Source organism: Podarcis erhardii, assembly GCF_964252035.2.
Source record: "Podarcis erhardii genome assembly, chromosome: 3".
Taxonomy (NCBI): domain Eukaryota; kingdom Metazoa; phylum Chordata; class Lepidosauria; order Squamata; family Lacertidae; genus Podarcis; species Podarcis erhardii.
In genome coordinates this window covers 89,561,018-89,582,301 of record NC_138507.1, presented here as the reverse complement: position 1 = coordinate 89,582,301, position 21,284 = coordinate 89,561,018, and the positions used below count along the sequence as shown (strand labels likewise).

Here is a 21,284-nt window from a genome sequence, read left to right as displayed (position 1 = left end):
ACAGAAGTTACAAACTGAAAATAATAATAATATTTTAAAGGGGATTAACTACAGCTAATTATTTCCTAAATGACATGCACTAATCAGACAAATTACATGTTTTACTTGCACATTCGCAAGCAGTTACTTTCTCTCTGGAAAAATTCTTATGGTCCAATAATTAGAACCTAAAGGGCACAGAATTGCTAATTTCAATGATTTCTCATTAAAAAAATGAAATTAAAAGGCAGGAATTAGAAAGATACTTCTTTTCAACTTGCAAAATGTGCTTCTAGGAGACTCACTGCCTCCTAGCTAAGCTTCAACATTGGCTGCATACACAAACTGTGGCTTAGCATAGGGCGGCTAAACTACAGCCCTCCAGCTATTGCTGGATTAGAACTCCCCTCCTTGACCATTGGTCATGCTTCCTGGGGCTGATGGGAGTTGGAGTCCAACATCTGGAGAGCCACATGCTAGTTACCCCTTGCTTTGCACTACTGTATATGGATAAAACTACTGCATGTATATAAATGTATTACTTGGATGAGGCCAGATCCTTATCTCTAGCCATGGAGTAGTTTCTTTCCATAATATAAACATAGTGCAACAAAAACTGTTCCTCAAGGGAGGGATGATCTGTTTACAACCTTAGACAATGTCATCCCTTTTTTTGAAGGGCTATCCATCTAGCATACTTGATTCTTGCATCCTCCCTTCCTGTAACGGGCCAATGGCCGTAATAAAGATCAATCCAATCCAATCCAATCCATCCTCCCTTCCTGAAAGCATGCCTATCCTTATTACAAAACGCACACTTAAATCTTCAGCTTTCAGAGTGTTGCCTAACATGATGAAACCTGGAGCACACCTTCACTTCACGTCCATGCTTCAAGGTATGAATACAGAACCTCACCCTCACAAATAGTACTTTCTGTACTATAGAATTAGCCCTTCTTAAAACCTATACAATGTTTATTAGAGGGAAGTCTAACCTATTATTAGGCCCACAGCAAGGCGTTTTACAATGAGAGGGCTAAAGACATCAGATGAAACATCTCCTATGGCCTCTACTTCTAATCTTCCCGAATGAATACTGTTCCATGCCTTTGGTCTCTACGACTCCACTCCCGGGATTGCAAGAGATGGTTATGTGGAAAGAGTTCCTCAGAGTTCCCCACTACAATATCCTACCCATATAAGAACTAAACCCTTCTTATCCTTGAAAGGCCTGTTGTCTCAAGGCAAGAATGTTGTGGGCCACAAAAATGAAAAATGGATTGATCATGAAAGGCAGAAAAGTGACAGTGGAAGTCCAGCTCAATAACAGTGGCAGGAAAAACAGATAACTCATCAGAAAAGGAAAGATCACAATGTGATTACTTTAAGGGTCATGTGGCAGCAGATTTCTTTTTTTTTTTTCCAAAAAGGTAGAAGTATTGAAAACTCAGAGGAATATGTAAACTTTTTCAGCAGATGTCACAACTCTGTCAGGCAATGGAAGTCTTTCTCCAGGACTGTAGTTTCTAGCTAACTGTAATGTATTCCCTACGAAAACTAACAGTTACCACAATTATTCAATCGGTATGCTATAGAAAAAATGACCAACTATTGACAGCACCCTGATTCACGAAACTTAGGCAAAATCTAATTTACATTAGGATAATAAAAGAACATACATGTATTAAGAGAGCAGCGAAAATGCAAGACTGAAAATCTTTGTTGGGTTTGCAAATTTCAGTTCAACTTTTTTTAATTGGTTTTGTGCGTTTTCAGCCTGCTGTTGCAACCAATAGCTGAAGGTACTTATTAATTATAATTATAATAATTCAACCACATCATTAGCAAAATGCAGTTAAAAATACAGAACACATTATAATACAAAGAATCCACTAACAACAATTAGAGCAATAAATAAGCAACTTAGCCCCACCACCAAATGCCTGCCAGCACAGGCAAGGCTTGCCAATATGAAGGTGGGTGAACACACGTCATTCCAGAGCTTGAGGGCCACGGATAAGCAGCCAAGTAGGTGTCTGTATAAATGACAGCACACAAAACACTAGAGATGTACTCACATGTAAAGCTGAGGGATCAGGAAGGAACTCAGCATCCTCTCCAAAGATGAAGTCAGGAGGCAGTTCTGGATAGTAGGCATTAAAAATTATATCCCCTAAAACAAGCAAACAAGTAAGGAAATAGCTTAACTACCACAATAGCAAAGAAAATTCTATACACACTGACTGCATTCAGGTGCAATGCAAGTCCATGGTGAGGCTAAACTATTAGCATTATCTAAAGCACTTTCTGTAAGCGAACTCGTATACATAAATTCTATACTTAAAAGTCTCCCACATCTTAGTCCGGAAGATGTATTGGCTCCTTAAAATACTGTTCTAATGGAAAAAATATGTTACTATGAACCTGTCATATAATATAATATTAATGCTACCTTTGAAGACCATTTGGAAACTGCAGTTGCTCTAGAATTATTGTTGATATTTTTATTAAAATTTATTAGATAGACACTTTATCTCGTTGCAGGCAACTCAATGCAGAGGTCAGACTAAAACTATCCATCACAGTGACTCCTAACTGGTTTCCAGGCAAGTTGATACACGAAGAGCCACCTGCTGCCAAGTGTGTACCTGTCCAGGTACGCAGGTCATCACCCAAGTCCCCGTTTCATGTTCTGCAACCATAGGCTAGTTTAGGCAATCCCAGTACTGTTTCTTTTATTGCCCTCAGATTACAGAACAGCTTCCCAAGGGAGACTCAGCTGGTCCCTTCCCTGGCATCCTTTCTGATACAGTACAAGCAAAATGCTTCTCTCTTCCAGAGAACCCTTGAGAAGCAAGGGCTAACCCACTTCAATTGTAACTTTTTGTTCTCTTACTTATTACTTCTTTGTGTGTGTGTGTTTTTTGTTGTCTTTTAAGCTCCCTGGGTGCCTTTGAGGACAGAATTAGTCAGATATACATTTTAAACATAAGGAACATATGGGTGCAAGGCTTTGCCTCCCTGCCCCTTTGCCCACATGTATGAAACTTATTTGCTGTTCCAATATAGATCAGAGGTTGCCAACCTTTGTGGACCAGTGGGAACATTATGAATTTTGAGAACATGCTTTGGGAGCCAAGTGAGTGTGTCATAGCGCAAGGCTGCTTGGGGGAGGGGAGGATGGCAGAACACAAAATTAGAGAGCATACTAGAAAAGGTTTAGTCTGTTCAATTTCTGGCTGACACATACTGTTAAAGGCACAATAACCCTTTATTCCTCAATGCCAACACTAAATCAAAGCCTAGGCTGTCATCCTGTACCCACACTTATTGTGCAGTAGTATTTGCAGAAAATTACTTTTAGGGTCTACCTGATCTCAAGACAATCCCGCCACGGTAAAGATGCATCCAGGTTGCTAGGGAAAAGGAAGGGCAAACTACAGAGATTCCAAGGACTCGAACATGAGATAAAAGCAGAAAAAAGCACACTAAATGGGAGTACGAAACAGCAGCCCTTTACAACCCCAGGGACTCCTATTGCAAACAACTCACCAATAACAACTCTTACCCATTGGCTAAAAACACTGACAAGCAGGAGCAGTCAGGCGGGCTCATTTCACAGAAATCACTTAGAAGGGTACCTGCACATTTTACTTCCTAACTTTCTTACTAGGAGGGCTAAATACTATTTTTTTAATGAAAGTTCAGAGCATGGGTCCCTGGCTCAGGGTGCCAGGGAAGACTCTGTAGGTGTCATGGTGCCCATGGGCACTGTGTTGTAGACCCCCAATTCTAGATTGTAACTGTATTATATTCATTACAATTCATTTGTGGTTAAATGATTCAAGGTTACCTGAATCCAAGCCTCTGTTTTTTTAAGCATCACTTAAATGACAATACTGCTGGTTCTTATATGGTTGTGCTCTGTTAATTATATGCTTATTATATTGTATTTTCTACTACAAGCAGCTTTGGTTTTAACAGGAAAGTGGAGTATAAACATAGCAAAGAATAAACTAAACTACATCTGCAAAGTGCTAATCTTTCTTAATAGATCACAATGAGGATTGATAGCCTTGGCAAAATTGGTATTTGATGAAGTTCAAGAGACTATGAAACAAGGACAGACAATAAATCAAAGTGACATAAACGTGCAATTTGGAGGGATTTGTTCACATCTGAATGCCAAGGAACTTTAAACAATTAGGGAACAGTGTAAACTAGCTATCAGTTTCAATACAAGATGCACTGTGTTGCCACAAAGTCAAATCCTAACACGGTAAATTCAGTTTTCCCATTGACTTCCAGGGAGAGAAAAAGTCAGAACAGTGGTACTTCCCAAATGCCAACTGATAAACACACCAGAATAAGCTACCTGGATTTGAAGTATGGCAGCTGTTGTGAATGATAATTTGGAGGAGGAAAACTGATCTCTTACAAAGAGGATGCAGTGGTTAGCCGCAAAGGAAGTAGGCACTTCAGCTTGTACTCAGCACCAATCTCACAAGACAAAACCATGAACACTTCAAAATGTTCCTGTTACGACATTCAGTGACCATTTTTCATAGAATTATTCTGCTTTCAAAAGATAACAGCCACACATCTAGCAACAGGATGTTTGGTGTTCCTGTACACTGTTGTCTGCTTATAGTAATAATTTCCACAAGTGCCAATTATGAATGTCCTTTGCCCATCAAAAAACATTTTGTTCTGAACCACAAGCACTGTCATTCACAATGCTTCCACATATTAACATTTTTCATCTGCTACTTTATTTGCAGCTATATCCCATCTATATTTGCATGGGTTTAAATATGCATTCTCTCTTAGCATAGATTGCCATTTTTCATTTGAGTAGATCTGATTCAAAAAAACTAGCTGCCAATCTTGCTGGATTTGTAAAGAGAGGCATGTGTAATATTGGGAAGTTGTTATATTCAGCAGACCATAAGACTGAAATATATTCTTTCTCGGTACTGTTGCAATTCTATAAGGACCCAGCAATAATCATCATGGGGCAGGTCTCACCTGTTGCTTTGTAATTGTTTTAATATTTTGTTCATCACAGTCTTGTCACCTCCAACTTCACCACCATCCTGTACTGTAGGCTAGGTTAAAATAGCAAACATCATATAGACAGCTCCATGATGAACAGGGTTTGAACTGAGGTCTCATCGTGCCTCCCTGTACAACCCTGGCTGTTTTGTGCTTCTCATATATATATATATATATATATACACACACACACACACACACACACATATATATATATACACACACACATACACACACACACATAAAAATGTTTTAAGGCACCAGGGGTGAGAAACATGTGACCTTCTAGATGTTGTTGGACTGCAACTCCAATCACCCATTGGTCATGCTGGATGAGGCTGAGAAGTATTGGAATCTAAGTACGTATGAAGAACCATAGGTTCCCCCAGGCTAGTTTAAGAGCAGTACGACTTTTTAAAAAAATCTTGATGTCAAATCTTTTTCTTCATCGTATATATCCAAATACATGGAACTATGCCACTGGAATTTTACCTGATATCACAGGAAAAGCCCAATGTTTTGTTTCAGACAATTCAGATACTTTTTTGTGACGTATGTTAAAAAATTCATAAATTGCCTAAATGATTCATTTTCAGATATAATGCAGTTAGGAAAAAGCTGCCACCCGAGTTTATGTGTAATCTCAACATTTAAACTGTATAAACACGTACTCTGGATGATAAAACATTTCCTACATTTTAGGAGCACATAAGCTTCTGTGCTCTACTAAAATACATAGACTACTTGCTACTTGTTTTCCAGTTGTCTTTTACTGACAATTCAGAAAGCCAGTCTCTGCGACTAGTATAAGATGGTAGAATATAATTTTCTTCTTCTCAGCGATTACATGAGTATATATGAAACAGAAAAAAGCTGCAAGAGTAGCGGTTAAACAATTTACATTAGCTTACAATACGTTCCTCTTATTCAGATATATTGGTGCAGCTTGCACAGGTCAGAGGCCACCCAGGCACCTTAGAAATAACGTATCTTTCTCATTGGGTGGCCATTTAAACATGAATGACAGAGGCTTGTAAACACCACTACAAAGAGACCTGTGCATGTTCAGGCAACTGAGAATGAAGCCCTTGAACTAGGATGAAATAGACGACATATAAGGCTAAGGCAGTGTACACACTAGAATGGTAATACGCACATGCGTCACACAGATCTGATTTTTCCATGCAAGCTTTTGTGCATGTCTGTCAACAGAGGAGCACTTTCAAATGAACTTTGTCTCAAGAGATTTTTGTTTTCCAGCTACACTACTGAGCAGTGCTTTAGGGGATGTATTCATATTGTGTGCTGTTCTCCCCTTGCCTCAATTAGTACTTCCTCAATCACTCCAAGTTCAGGAAATCTGAGGGTCACTGTGGGAATGCATGCAAGTATTTGTTCACCTGTGCCTAACACATTTTTTAAAATCTTTTTTTAGATATGGGTTTTCCAATATACCATATTACACAAAACACTGGGTTTATTAAAAGAATCCCAGTTGTGTTTGCCCCACTTTATCCATCAATTGGGAACTGTCCAAATTAAACAGGGGGTAGGGAGCGATGGCTGCCACTTGGATGAGGACAATGTCATGTGAATGTGAAAAACATGCACACCTCAAATCCACTTTAAACTGCTATGTGTACACAGCCAAAAAGACTAACATCAATGGCTAAACCCTCTTCCACAGAGTAAATACTAATTTTTTTAAAAAACATTTCTACACGAGGTCCAAAGAAGTCACCTGTCTGAATCTCCCACATGACAGCAACTCTTGAAAAATTATATGGGACTTGGTTCATTTTGTCTATCTAATATATTTTAATAAACTTACCTGGAGAAAGAATTACGTAATGAATGCTAGTGTGTCATGAGGATATTCACACCCTACCTTAAAGCAGAAGCTTGGATAAGATCAGCTTCATGTCCTTTGTATATGAGCTCCCTATGTATATTCCAGAATCTGATAGCTGGCTACCAAACCAAGCAATACTCATGGCCGCTGGGAGGAGCACAGAGAGAAGAAACATCATGGTGCATATATAACAGTGAAACTGGTTACCTTCATCTTCCCCAGCTGCAATAAAACATGCCTCTCTCATATAAGTCTCTACAGCCACAGCAGGCGCTGTAACTCACCAACAGTTTGACCTTACCCTCAATGGCACACTCTCCCATTGTTTCTTGAGAAAGACGGATGCCAACAACTCATTGCCTTTTTAGGAAATGAGCATCACATTTGGTCAATTACAGCAATAAAGAATTTAAAAACTATACTTGCTCCTTTGTTTCCTGATGCCATTTTTCTTTCATGTGACTTGCACAATTAACAGTTTCAAAGATCTCAATCTAATATAAAACCACACACAAGCAACAGAATGAACTCCAAAAGCGGTAACCCACAAAACCAGATGCTACCACATCATGTAAGATGCCATCTTTAACTCCACTGAATTAGATGTTTCCACCACTGATGTAATAGGTTTGGATTGCATCTTAGGGGGTGATTCACTGACCACTTCCCACTTGCTTTCTCCCACTGACTTCAAAACACTTTCTTGGTTTATGGTCCACTTTAAGAGTGATGGAGTGTGGAGTGTGTGAGAGTGATGTAGTCCAAACTGAGATCTGTCAACCAACGCCTGTACAGAAGAGACACTTACTAGAAAAGCTTCACCATTAGAACAACAACTGTCCACAAAAAGCAACCAAAAAGATCAATAGAATTAGAAACTACCCTATTCTTAAAACAGAGCCCCACATACTGCCAGAGACTGATGACTGCACAGGAGAGAGCTGAGACCTTTGGAAACCTGCTTGCCAGGCTCAATTCCTCCACCTCCCAGGATTAAGGACCTGGGCATACATCCCTCAAGGCCAAATGCCTTCCCCAGAAGGGACTCCACTGGGTTTGCAGCACAGGCAGATTTTTTTTTTTATTATTCCCCAGCTGCAACAGGGACAGATCTAGTAGACCAACTGCCAGATCATGTCAGCTGCAGGAGAGACGAGCCCTCGCGGTTTAAAAAGACTGCACTGGAGGGGAGACCTGCCCTTCAGTGCCTCATCCAATCTTGCCTCCCCATTCCCTGCACTGCACTCTCTCCTCAAGCCAGGCATTTTTTGGATGCAGAACAAGGGCTGCAATGGCTGCTGTCGTGAGAGCCAGTTCCATAAAGCCTGGAAGCTTTGACAAGGTTGGTTAACAAACTGGTAAAAGGGAATCAATGCACATGCATATTTTAACAGATATAGAAGATGCAACAGAAACACCTCTAATCTGTTTATTTAAAACATGTGTTACCCCACTCTTCAACTTTACAACTCCCAAGGCAGCTTAACAATATATGGGGAGGAATACAACATCATGCTAAGACCATCGCTCCATCAGGGTAATCATTTTGGCTTGCCAGATGGGAAAAAACCCACCCTTCCTTCCCCTGTATGCTGTTCTGGCTATTTTCCTGACACCCTCTACCCCGTGAGCTGATTTCAGGGGACACGGGGGTGGGAGGGAGAAAGCCTCATTGAATGAGCAGTACTCATTGTGCAGGGTTTCTGCTAATGGGACTCACTGGTTCAATTATGTTCATTAAAAATACATAAATAACCAAATGATCAGCATATAAAAAAATAAACACATTGCTAAAAGCAACAGAAATGTATTTTCATAAACCACCACAATTAGAACAGAGTTAACAAACATTATCTAAAACATTTAGGGGAAAAGAAATGTCTTCTATCAGTCTTGTACCAAATGAAGGTTCAGCACCATAAAAGCCTCCCTATGGAGAGCATTCCATACAGCAGGCACTTTCCCCAGTTTGTCTCAGAAGGTAGTTGACTTTAAAGTTTGAGCACTTACATTTTAGTGTTTCTCCAGCATATGGAATATGCAACTTAAAGCGATCACAGCTGGGCCCAAGAGTCAAGGACATGCAGCTAGAAGGGAAAGAAGAGGGAATTGAAGGACCAAGATGCACACAATATCAGAGTCTGATCAATGAGCAACACATGCCCAGATTAAATGACCAAGGCATTAGCTGGGGAGGGCGGGATATAAATAAAATTTTATTATTATTATTATTAATGGTTCCTGTCCAAAAAGAAAAGAGCAATGGCTGCAACAGTTCCTCCATATATTGCATGTGGACTTGCTTTCTGTCAAGGAAAACATCCCCATAATATAATAGAATACCTAATGCATACCTCAGATGGCTATTATGGCTGCAGTCCTATGCACTGCCATAGGTGGGAGTTCAATGAATACAGTGGTTTACATAAAAGTAAACATGCATAGGATTCACTTGCCTCTTTAGTAAGCCATTCAATAACCTTCTCAACCCTTTATTAACTGACTTTTATATGATACAAGGAATTATTCTGTGTCGTTGTCACATTTATGCTATAGCCTTGCTGTATTCGGGGGTTTTCCTCGAAGTTTTCATTTATAAATATGTATGTCTTTAATATCTTATATAACATCAGACTTCCTCCCCACCCCACTTCACACATCTGACAAAAAATTCAAAAAAGTTGATTTTTTAAAAAAACAAAGCCGTTTGGGGATTCTCTGCGAAGAGCTGCCAATAGGGATGATCTAAAAATAACTCCAGCGTACCGCCATGGGCACCTTTGGCCATGCTCAGTGTCACTGCTCACCACTAAACAGTCATCACATGTCCCCAAGATGTAGAGAGAGAGGAGAGAGTTGGCAGTGGATACAGAATCAAAATCAAGCAGTGAGTGACCACCAGTGCATGAGAGGGTTGCACCCCAAGCAGAAACACTGGCCTATGAATAATTTCCCTTGTGGTCTACGATTAAAGGCTCCACATTTAGGTTTTGCCCCAGCATGGCCCGATATTCTAAACACCTGTTCAAACTCATGGACAGATCCATCTTTTGCACTGAACTCTCAACATCCATTGAAACAATCACAAATGCATGACATTTAACTTTTCACAAGTTCCCTATAACACATCAGCAGCAGATTATTGCTTATTGGACATCATACTGAGCTGTAGCTTGACATGTGATTCCAACCTTCCTTGTAAATCATAGATTTGAAGAGTGTTTAGTCTAGCCTCATGTTCAGAGCTAGAGCATACCTAATAAATGGTTGTCCCCACCCCTGTAAGTAATTGGGTTCCTTGTCAAACTGATCTTTCGGGTATTTCTTCCAAGGTCTCATTAAAATCTACCTTCCTATAACTTATGCCCATCAATCTAGTCCTGCTGTCTGGGGCAGCAGAGGACAAGTCTTTGCTCTCTTCATTTGACAGCTCTTCAGACATCTGAAGAATGCAGTCATGCCCACTGTCCCTGCACCCTTGTCTTCTCATCGTCTAGATAAACATACCCAGTTGGAATAAAAAAGGTATTTCTGATTTTGCAAATAAACCACTTCATTTAGTTCACTACAGAATAGCAGGGGGAGAAAGGATAATATACTTTACAGTGTAATAGAGATAATAATAAGAGCATCCTTAAAAGCAACACTAAGTATTTTCCAGGCTAAGATTTTGCTTTTTAAAAGACACACACACACACACACACACACACACACACACACATATATATATATATAAATACTGGTCTAGAAATGAGAGCTAACAGCAGCTGCGGCTACATTTTGTCAAATTACTTTTTGATAAAGCTACACAAGAGATTTCAAAAGCGGGTACTTTCTGAGCAAAAAGTATTAGTTAGCAAAATACTTTTAAGGAGCTACAAATGCTGTCAAGAGAAAAAGTAGTAGTAGTGAGAAAATTGAGCACTAATAGTGGTTGCCAAGATATAAATCAAATAGATGCAGGCACCATACAAGAAAACTGAAGCATATCCTGCAACATTTACTGGTTGTGTAAAGTCGCATCTTGCTTGCTTTTGCTCTGCCCCCATCCACAGAGTAGAGGAAGCTTATCCACAAGTTTGCCGTATCATATTATGAGCCTCCTGTAACAGTAGTTCTAAAATATTAAACTTTGGGTGCTTTGGGAGGAAAAAGTGAACAGCTAAATCCTTTCTGAGACATGGTGACCAAAACTGTACACAGTATTCCAAGTGTGGTTGCACAACAGATCTTTATTTGGTATTGTTTTGTCAGTTTTATTTTATTTATTCCTTTTCTAATTACACCCAATGTGGAATTTGTACTTTTTCAATAGTGATGCCTAGATTTGCAATTCACTGTCCAGGTGAGCCACACCTGGCTCCCTCTTTACTTGATTTTTTGGGGCACCAAGTCTAGATGCTGCCATTCAGATGAGCATGTATGACTTAGGCAGTGGTCAACTTTGGTAGTTTTAAATCTCACTACTGCTGGTGTTTCAATTTATTTATTTATTTTACTATTTTTTTATGAATTTGTTGGTTGGTCGTTGTTTATTTTTATCTTATTATTAGTCACCTTAGGTGTCTTTAAATAGGCTGAAAGAGACAGCATAAAATATTTAAATAAAATAGGTTACAGGGGAGTTTCCCAGAAAAAGCAAGACCTATTCTATATTAAAATTATATGAGCAAATCCCTAGGTTAAGAACGTGCTTATTATGTTGTGTGAGCTGTGCTCAATTATTCCCCACAGCTCAGAAATGTCAGCTGTCAGAACAGACCCACTAATGAAGAAATCAGCACAGAAACATGTCATAGTGTTCGTGCTTGACAGCAGTGTCAGCCACTGAAATTTATTACTATTGCTTCTCTAGACCTGTGGTTGTGGCTGGTACAACACCAAGTTATACTGAGGGTTCATTGAACATCAGTAATGTATGCAAAGTTACAGCTACCATCCTACATCTATTGGTGGCCTTCTGGCCAGGTAGAAGAGTCATGTTTAGGAACATAGTTCACCTAGCTCAATACACTGTGTGGGAGCAGCATTCCAGGGTTTCAGATAGGGGTATTTTCCCTATGTAAAGATTTTGGAGGCTGAACCTTGGACCCTTTGCTTGCAAAGCATGCACTATATCACTAAGCTGCAGTTCTTTCCTAAAATAAAAGTTCTTCCTCAGCCCAATCCTAGTCCTAAGGTAAAAAAGGTAAAGGTAAAGGACCCCCGGACAATTAAGACTAGTTAAATTTGACTATGGGGTGTGGTGCTCATCTCCGCTTTCAGGCTGAGGGAGCTGGCATTTGCCCGCAGACAGATTTTCCAGGTCATGTGGCCAGCATGACTAAACTGATTCTGGTGCACAGAATACCGTGACAAGTGCCAGAGTGCATGGAAATGCAGTTTACCTTCCTGCGGCAGCGGTACCTATTTATCTACTTGTGATGGTATGCTTTTGAACGGCTAGGTTGGCAAGAGCTGGGCAAAGCAACGGGAACTCACCCCGTTGCATGGATTTGAACTGCTGACCTTACAATCAGCAAGCCCAAGAGGCTCAGTGGTTTAGACCACAGCACCACCCGTGTCCCTAGATCTAGTGCTAAACCTCCATCTAGCATTATTGCCAACAGTAAAAGATGAAAGGTGGTATTCAACAACAAGAAAATTCTTACACAATATAACTAGCATTCAACAGTAACATCTTAAGAAAAGTTAACTTTGGGGAGCCCTATTTTTCAGATTATGTATAGCTAAATACTTAAGACAGGCATTTAAGGCTGGTTACAAAACCAAATGTGATATGGAAATGAAATGCTCAAACACATTAGATTCATTTCTGAAATCAATTACCAAGCTCTACCAATGAATAATAACATTAAATCCAATTGTGTTGCACTACACATTAAACCACGATTTCTATAGCCTTGCTAAAACGTCTTTAATTTCTTCATTCCAGATAAATTAAATGTGATTACAGACAACAAAAATTGGCACATAGACATTATTTGAATTCATTGAGGGCACTTACCCAGATTTCAGATCTGTAATCCTTAAACAGTTAGTTGCATCCAATCCTACTTTTCCATTCCTGACCACATTAGAAACAAAAGGAGAAAGTGCTGGAGATATTCTGTGCAAAGCAACTTCAGGGGACATCCTAATCTGCAAGGTGCACACAGTTCTGCAAGGAAAAATAATTGTGAACGTATCAAAGAGTAGCCACACCATTTCAATACATATTTTAAAAGAGACGACTCTTGAGACCTGACACACAAGGCAGGGCCAAAGACAAGGCAAGCAAGGAAAGGATGATGACAGCAAGCAACTTTTTGAAAAAGGCTGATGCAAGTAGGGGCCAAGGGAAAGGAAATGGAAGCAAAGCCTGCTGGGAACAGGGGGCACATTTGGGCTAGCTGCTGTCCATCCACTTGGCTATGGTCCACAGTTATAGCCACACGACCATTTGCACTCCTGATATTTAGTAAGCATCTCACTCATAAAACATGGTTCTCTCATTTTGTTCAGTGGTCCATTATAAAATACAATGCAACTTATGGCCTAACAAGATGAGAATAGCCCACCACTGACTTGATAAATCTTCTGGTTCTGCTGGTTGCTTGGGGTGACAAAAGCAGAGGTGGAGGGGTGGTTGTTGGGCTCTTGGCAGACAACTGTATCCAGCTGATGGGCTGTGCTCAACTCAGTGTGTCACCAGTTGTGCAGGCCTGATAGTTACTTCAGCAGTTGGACAGTGCCCTTTTTATTAATCTCTCAATGAGTTTAGTAACCATTAACACATTTTAAAGTTTACCAGAGTATAAAATTTACCTACCATTCCAAACAATTTACTAAAATACCTTGTTAAGTCAGAACTGGGACCAAATATGCTGTGCTTATTAATTTAATAAAATTGGGGGGGAAATTGGGAGAAAGGTGTCTCTTAGTAACAATAGAAAACTTAACGTGCTTTGAATTTCTGCCCAAATACTACATATGAGATCGCATTAAACTTTGTAAATAGTATATAACAATATTCATATAAAAGTGCAGAAGACTACAGTGCTGCAAACAAAACTGAACATTTCAGAAATAAGATAAATGGTTAAATGCCATTGAATCATTTCCCACTTTTATTTATAGATTCATAAATTTATAAATTGTTTACACAACCCTCACTTGAAGCTGTCTTATCCCAAGTCAGAGCACTGGTCCGTCTAGCCCAGTACTGTCAACTCTGACTGGTAGCAGTTATTCAAGCTCCTATCCTCATATCGATGGTAGGCAGCTGGCACTTGTTTTTGTAGGGTGCCTTTACCTTTGACAACTATGTGTTGTAAAACTCAACAGTTTTCCTCAACGTAACATAAAATACTAATACTCGGCATGCACAGATAGCTGTTCAAGCGCCGAACACACACTTCACACACGTCATATCACAACAACCTTACAGGGTAGACTAGAATTATTATACCTGTTTCCCAGTTTTGAAATGTTAAAATGACTGTAAAATTAGTGAAATGTATAAACCTAAAAAGTGTGTATATATATATTTAAAAGAATTATTATACCCATGATTCCAGATTCAGGTTGGTAGCCGTGTTGGTCCGACACAGTCGAAATAAATAAATATTATTTTTTTGGTTCAGTAGCACCTTAGAGACCAACTAAGTTTGTTCTGGGTATAGTGGTACCTCGGGTTAAGAACTTGATTCGTTCTGGAGGTCCATTCTTAACCTGAAACTGTTCTTAACCTGAGGTACCACTTTAGCTAATGGGGCCTCCTGCTGCCGCCACCATGTGATGTCTGTTCTCATCTTGAAGCAAAGTTCTTAACCCGAGGTATTATTGCTGGGTTAGCAGAGTCCGTAACCTGAAGCGTCTGTAACCCGAGGTACCACTGTATAAGCTTTTGTGTGGTCTCTAAGGTGCTACTGGAACATTTCTTTATTTATTTATTATACCCATATTGCAGATGCAGCGGATCCAGTTAAATGGCTGCTTAAGCTCATGGCAGAGATGATGCCCGAGCCAGGCATCATCAGTCCTTATCCACTACAACTGGCTTTTGACCTGTAGCAAGAATGAGTGGCACATGAGCCCAGCAAGGGCACCAGCTGCTGCAACCCTGCAATCTATCCAGAAACACAGGAAACGGGTATTATGAGCGACAGTATTGATTCATAAATTAGCAGCACCTACAAGTAAGTACAGCACAAGCCTTACACACAATTGGTAGTGGCTGTTTCCTATAAAACGGTCTCCCCACGTCAAATGCCCAGGTCTGAGGGGTTGTTGTCCCTTCCCCCCCCCCCAGCCAAGCCACCCCCCCCCCTTACTACATGCTTTGCTCCCCCAATAAGCAGAGAAAGAGGAAGGGTGGGGAAACCCCACCAGCATCCACCCACCCACCCCACCCAGCCTGAAGGGGAACCATATTTGCCCCTCCTCCCACCCGACCCCCTGTTGCTGTGTGTAAAGGGAGACTGCACGGGGGGGGGGGAGGGGAGAAGTACGGGCAAACAAACCTCCAAGAAACCCAGCAGCTGCCACTCGCCTTGCCCCGCGCGCCTGCGTAGACCCTCCCACTCCGCCCAGCACGCTCCTGCGTGCGCGCCCGCGCGCCAATCTCCTGCAGAAAAGCCAAGCGCGCACCCGATAGGCAGTTGTTGTTTTTTTAAAAAAAGGAAATCGGGGCTTCCGTGGATATATAGGCTACCAAAGCGCGCCTGAAAAAAAAAAAATCCGCGCCCGTTAGAACGGGCAGCAGAGTTATAATGGGGTGCTCTGATAACGGTGTGCTGAGCTCGCTCCGCGGGCGAAGTTCGGGAAAGCGCAAAGTAAAAACTCAGGCGCCTTGGCGGGCGCACATAACGGGCAGGCGAAGGACCCCCCTCTGGCAAAGCGGGGTGAGCGGTGGTTGGAGAGCTAGTGCCCAGGCAGCTCAGGTAGATGCGAGTCAGGTTAGGTGCTGTGGTCCTAAACCTCTCTCTGACATGGCAGCTGCTGAGGTCGTGGTGGTGGGATCCTGTATGACTGATCTGGTGAGGTTAGTATGGCAAATGGGATCCTCTGCTGCTGCGCCCCCTGTTTTACCAGCTGCTTCGGTTTGCTGAAGGCTCTTACCCCGAAGTGGCTGCAGAGTCCAGGGAGAGGAGGAGGCGTGTTGGAGGCTGCAGCCCTGCAAGCCCAAGCCTCTGGAAGTAGAGAGAAGGGGGAGGGAAAGAGCAAACTCTGGTCTTAGTGGCGAAGTTCATCATGGCCAACTGGATTGGAAAGAGTTCCAGTTACAGATGGGTAGCCGTGTTGGTCTGCCATAGTCAAGACAAAAGAAAAAAATTCCTTCCAGTAGCACCTTAAAGACCAACTAAGTTAGTTCTAGGTATGAGCTTTCGTGTGCATGCACACTTCTTCAGATACACTGAAACAGAAGTCACCAGACCCTTCTATATAGTGAGAAGGTGGGGAGGGGTATTACTCAGAAGGGTGGTGGGAAAGAGTTGCAAACAGAGCAGGAGCCCCAAGTGAACTGGTTTCTCAGAAGAGCCCATGCAATTCCCCGGCTCCCCTTCACTCTTCCCTCCTCAGGTGGCAGTTGCCCTGCAAGACGAAATTAATCCGTTCCGTGAGGCTCTTCGTCTAGCGGTTTTTTCGTCTTGCGAAGCAAGCCCATTGACAGCTTGGCGGATTAGCGCTATTAGCGGCTTAGCAGCTTTTAGCGGATCAGCTGATAAGCGGCTTAGGGCTTAGGAAAAGGGGGGGGGAGGGAAAAAACCCCGCAGGAACTCGCAAGACATTTTCGTCTTGCGAAGCAAGCCCATAGGGAAATTCGTTTTGTGAAGCGCCTCCAAAACGGAAAACCCTTTCGTCTAGCGGGTTTTCCGTCTTGCGAGGCGTTCGTCTTGCAGGGCACCACTGTATTTGAGCAGAGCTGACAAAGGGCCTCTCTCTCTCTGCTGCAGCCTAGTAGATGTCATGAAGGTTTCTTCTGAAGCATGCCTAAGATGTACACTCGGGAGCAAGTCCCTGTGAACTCTTTGGGTTGCATGCAGCAGTACTGATGTGAGCCATTCAGCTAGCACAATTTCTCTTTCCACAATGGAACATTCTCCTCATTTCCACACAGCCCCAACTTGTTCTGGGTCCTGTCCCCCACTGCCGTCAAACGCTCTGGAACAGATGTAGGGAAGAAAGTAATGAATAATCCTTTTTCACTTGCACCAATTCTAGAACTAATTATTGCACTAGCACAACTGTTTCATTGCATACCACCGGTGCTTTTTTTTTCTTCTTAAAAAATGTTTAGGGGTACTCTCGTTTTGACTCAAGAAAATCACCATTTTATAGTTCAAATCGGGGGAAATGAATACAGTAAATGGACAAAAGTACAAAGAATTAACAAAATGTTTATGGGTATGCGTCCCCGCCCCCCCAAAAACCCACTGCATACCACCCAGTGTGACTTACTTCTGAGTAAATATGCAGAGAGATGGGTTGCAATGGTGCACGCTTAGGATCGTGCTCCTAATAAGTCCAAAATAAATACTATCCTTTTGTAATTGCAGTCGCCTCTCTGCACATATTGAACTGAAGTAGGGAAAAAACTTTATCTGTTTGTGTGTTGATTGGGAATACAAATTGTAGTTAAAGTACCTCCACGATTCTTTCTGGAGCAGAAATCAACTTTAATTTGTGAAAACATTCAAGCTTTTGAAGTAATTTTAGGTTCACATAACTTTTTTGTGTGAGAGGGGGAAAAATTGAAGTTAAGAGTTTGCATATTCTTACAGATCAATGTATCCCAATGAAAATATCACTGTGGACTTTGCCTTTTCAGTTATCAGGAGTTAATACGTTAATAACTCTTAATGGGATATACAAACAGAACTGAAGAGTTCTAATTCCCCATGCTCAGTGTGACTCAAGTAACCATATTCCTTCCAACTAAGACAAAAGTGCCTACTACAACCTGCTGTTTATACAGGAAGGATAAGATACAGTCCACAATGGATCCCATGTTCTGTCATTACATAATCTCCATTCTCTGACATTATTTACTTAGTATTCCATTTTTTTACCAGAGTTAGAGAAGTTCACAACAGTCATAAGATGTAAAAGATCTATCAATAGCCTTACAGTCATAACGACAAACAAAAATACCCCCAAGAACATAGGAAGCTACCTTATATCAAGTCAGGCTTTTTGCCCATCTATTCTTTCTGGGTGTTGTTTTCCAGGGTTTCAGGCAGGGATGTTTCCCAGAACCTGCCGCTGGGTCCTTTTAAGTGGAGATGCCTTAAGGTTGAGCCTGGGCCCTTCTGCATGCATCACAAGTGCTCTGCTGCAGAGCTATGGTCCAGTGGAAACAGGAATATCTGCCTGATACACTTTTGCCTTCCTACTAAAAATGAAAGTATTGTTCTGAGACCACTGTGACCTGTTACAGAAGTGATGGGTGACTTACTTATTTACTCAATAATTTCCAGGAACACGTTCCTCATTTGATGGATTGTTGATGACTGCTTCACAATTCTTACATGTGTCTTTCAGAGGATTCTGGAGCATGTTCTAAGCCTTTAATAATTCTGGAGCATGTTCTAGCCTTTAATAATTTCAAACCAGGGACCCACCTTTAGCCCAAACATACATTGGGAGACCCTTTTCTTTTCTCTTTTTTGCCACCTGCTGTTTCAAATTTCCTTAGATCATGGCCCCATGTTGGGTCCCAGCTCACTAGCTGAAGATCAGTGGTCTAAGGCAGAGATGGAAAACTTTGGACCACATGTCTCTATTTGGCCATTAACACTCTCCCTGTTCCTCTGGCCACATTTCTTACTGGCCCTGCTCAAACCCTCAAGTAATTTTGTGTGGCTATAATGTGTCCTTGGTCTCCGATAATTTGTCTTGTTTGGATGAGGGCTGGAGAGGTGTATATGTGTGTAGAAACCTCTGGTATTTGTGTGCCTGAAATGTAACCTGTTGTGCAAAAGTAAGTCTTCCATCCATTGCTCTGCCTGCTACAGACCAGTGGCTCCTAGAAGGTTGTCCCTGAAAGAATGCAGTCCTTGGACTGGAAAAAACAAAAACCCTCCAACCCTGGTCTAGGTTGCAGTTGGCTGACAAGCACACAGCTAGGTTTGTTAAGCTCACTTGTCACCCTAGAATGCTTCCATTACTTTTCTTCAACTATGCATTTCAGGGTAAATCAGTAATAGTTCCCCAACAGTCTTTCAGGCAGCATATGCATAATTATCTATCTTCTCATCAAGAAATCCCTGAAGAGTTTCAGTTAAATCCCAGAGTTACTCGGAACACACTTTGCAAATACTAATTTAAGCAAATATTTGGAGCAGATTACATATTACTGCTAATGAATAGCTTTTATGTTTGTTCCCTAAAACTAATTAGACAGGGAAGAATAAAACTAAAATAAAAACTAAAAAAAAAAAAAAATATGCCATCTTTTGCAAAATTAAAAACACTTTTGCGTCCACACTGACTTAAGTACAACAAAGAAAACACTAAACAGATTGGTTTAAAATCTGAAACTTATGGTTTATTGTGATGTTCAAACACACACTGTTTCCCCCCACTGCATTCTGTTGTATTGATTGTCAATGTCAGTGACTCTATAAAGCACCCCAGAATTTTGGCACATGTTTGTGAGAAGAGATGCATAGTATTGCACTATAAAAATGCTAAAAGGCCCTCATGAGACCTTGTTCTTTCATTTTGTATAAGAAGGCTAGCATGTTTTGTGTCTACTGTGTTGAGGATTGATGATAATCCTTTAAATGTTCGAATTTTAAATGTCTGTTGGTGGCAATGGCATTTTAATTGTTGTTAACAGTGGGAGAGACTATGTCAGGTCTATTAACACCTGACGTTCTAGAAAAGGGATGTTAAAGCTAAAATAGGAACCTGTGGCCCTCCAGATGTTGTTGGATTCCAGCTCTCATCCATTCCACCTGCTGGTCCAAAAACTCTCTCCCCCATTTTGCTCTAGAATTTAGGAAACTTTATGTGGGCATAGAGGATTGGGAATGGCTTACTACAGCCCTCCCCTCCAGTATCCTGCCAGTAAGTTGACAAAACCTTCAGTCTTCAGCTCATTACATGAATCTACACACATATTGCCTTATTATAGTGGAATTTAATTCCGGATCAACATATATGTTCATGCAACATTGCAGGAATGCTTTAGAATGGCAGTGAAGGGAACTTAGAGATGGCCAGTATTGGCTTAAGATCTGCATAGCATTTCATGCAGCTGAGAGTTCCAGTACACAAGGCTAGTGAGAATGAGACACACTAAAAATAACTGAATTTAAAATGGAAAATTGCTGTAATAGATGAAATTAAATGCAGAGAGCTATGCTGAAACAATAATATTGCTTCCTTCTAATTTTTTTGAGAACAAGAAAAGTTGCAACCCTGAAATCAAGCACGTATGCTTGTTGTGGGCAAACAATATTTCAGTTCTTACCCTCTCATGGGGATTCATCTGCGTCTGGCTTGCTGTTTTCACCACCCAAAAATAGGAATGGCATCCTGATTTCTAGTCCTATCTTGTACTCAGTTCTGTTAATAATAATTTTTAATAGGCTGATTGGCTGAGGAGGAACAATGAAAAACATATGCCTTAGATTTTAGGAAATGATAAAGGCAGCATCAATCTACCAAAGCTTCACACTGAGTAACAATAAACAATAATCATAAATACATTCAAAAGATAGGCAGAGCAATCCTATACTTTATTCTGCCGGAAATAGCTCTGCGAATGGAGGCATAGCATTTATTTGAAACATAGCATAGCATAGCATTTATTTGAAACATTTATATGCCATCTTGAAGAGTAAACTCTTCCAAAGAGGTTTCCAATAAAATTAATATATAGTACAATATAATCACAAGTAAAATATCAGCAAACCAACAGCTGATAAAGCAAGCAACCCACAATTTACTAAAATATAATTGCAGCCAACAATTGGCAAGGCAGTTTACAACATAAAATCTTACTAAAAAAAAAAAGCAATTAATACTGGTAGGTTTAAAAATGCAAGTTTCAAAAGAAGGCAGGGTTGACTCCTACCAGACCTCTACTTGCAAGGAGTTCCACAGGCAGGGCCTGTCACTCCAAAGGCTTGATCCCTGGTGGAAGAGAACAATAGCCATCAGGGTTAGTAGACATGGAGAGCCTCATCCTCCATGAAATTGTCTAAGCCTCTTTTAAAGCCATACACACATAAAAGCCATACGTAAAAGTGTATTTTAGCTTCTTATACCACACAGACCTATTGTGAAGCTCAATTATATGTGGTGGCACCTGGTTTGAAACATCACAGTAAGCAAATGGCTTAGTTCATGGGTAGGCAAACTAAGGCCCGGGACCAGATCCAGCCCAATTGCCTTCTAAATCTGG

The 21,284-nt window shown here is 40.9% G+C and overlaps 2 protein-coding genes across 4 annotated transcripts in view; one reads left to right on the top strand and one right to left on the bottom strand.

Annotated features, from left to right (window-relative positions):
* BABAM2 (BRISC and BRCA1 A complex member 2) overlaps window positions 1–15,472 on the bottom strand; it is a 128,948-nt gene extending 113,476 nt beyond the window's left edge. The window contains exons 1-4 of the mRNA XM_081854200.1: window positions 15,391–15,472; window positions 12,894–13,046; window positions 8,897–8,973; window positions 2,058–2,152 (exon numbers count right to left, since the gene is read on the bottom strand). Coding sequence (XP_081710326.1) covers window positions 2,058–2,152; window positions 8,897–8,973; window positions 12,894–13,021 — 300 coding nt within the window. The 5' untranslated portion in view covers window positions 13,022–13,046; window positions 15,391–15,472. The remainder of the gene's footprint in view (window positions 1–2,057; window positions 2,153–8,896; window positions 8,974–12,893; window positions 13,047–15,390) is intronic.
* A 155-nt stretch (window positions 15,473–15,627) lies between these two features.
* The window catches only part of RBKS (ribokinase), a 65,482-nt gene continuing 59,825 nt past the window's right edge, over window positions 15,628–21,284 (top strand). Inside the window, exon 1 of one of the 3 annotated variants that reach the window (XM_081854202.1) lies at window positions 15,628–15,911. In XM_081854202.1, coding sequence (XP_081710328.1) covers window positions 15,640–15,911 — 272 coding nt within the window. In that variant the 5' untranslated portion in view covers window positions 15,628–15,639. Of the gene's footprint in view, window positions 15,912–16,832; window positions 16,869–21,284 lie in introns of those variants that run through there. The other 2 variants (XM_081854201.1, XM_081854203.1) reach the window with 2 other exon arrangements.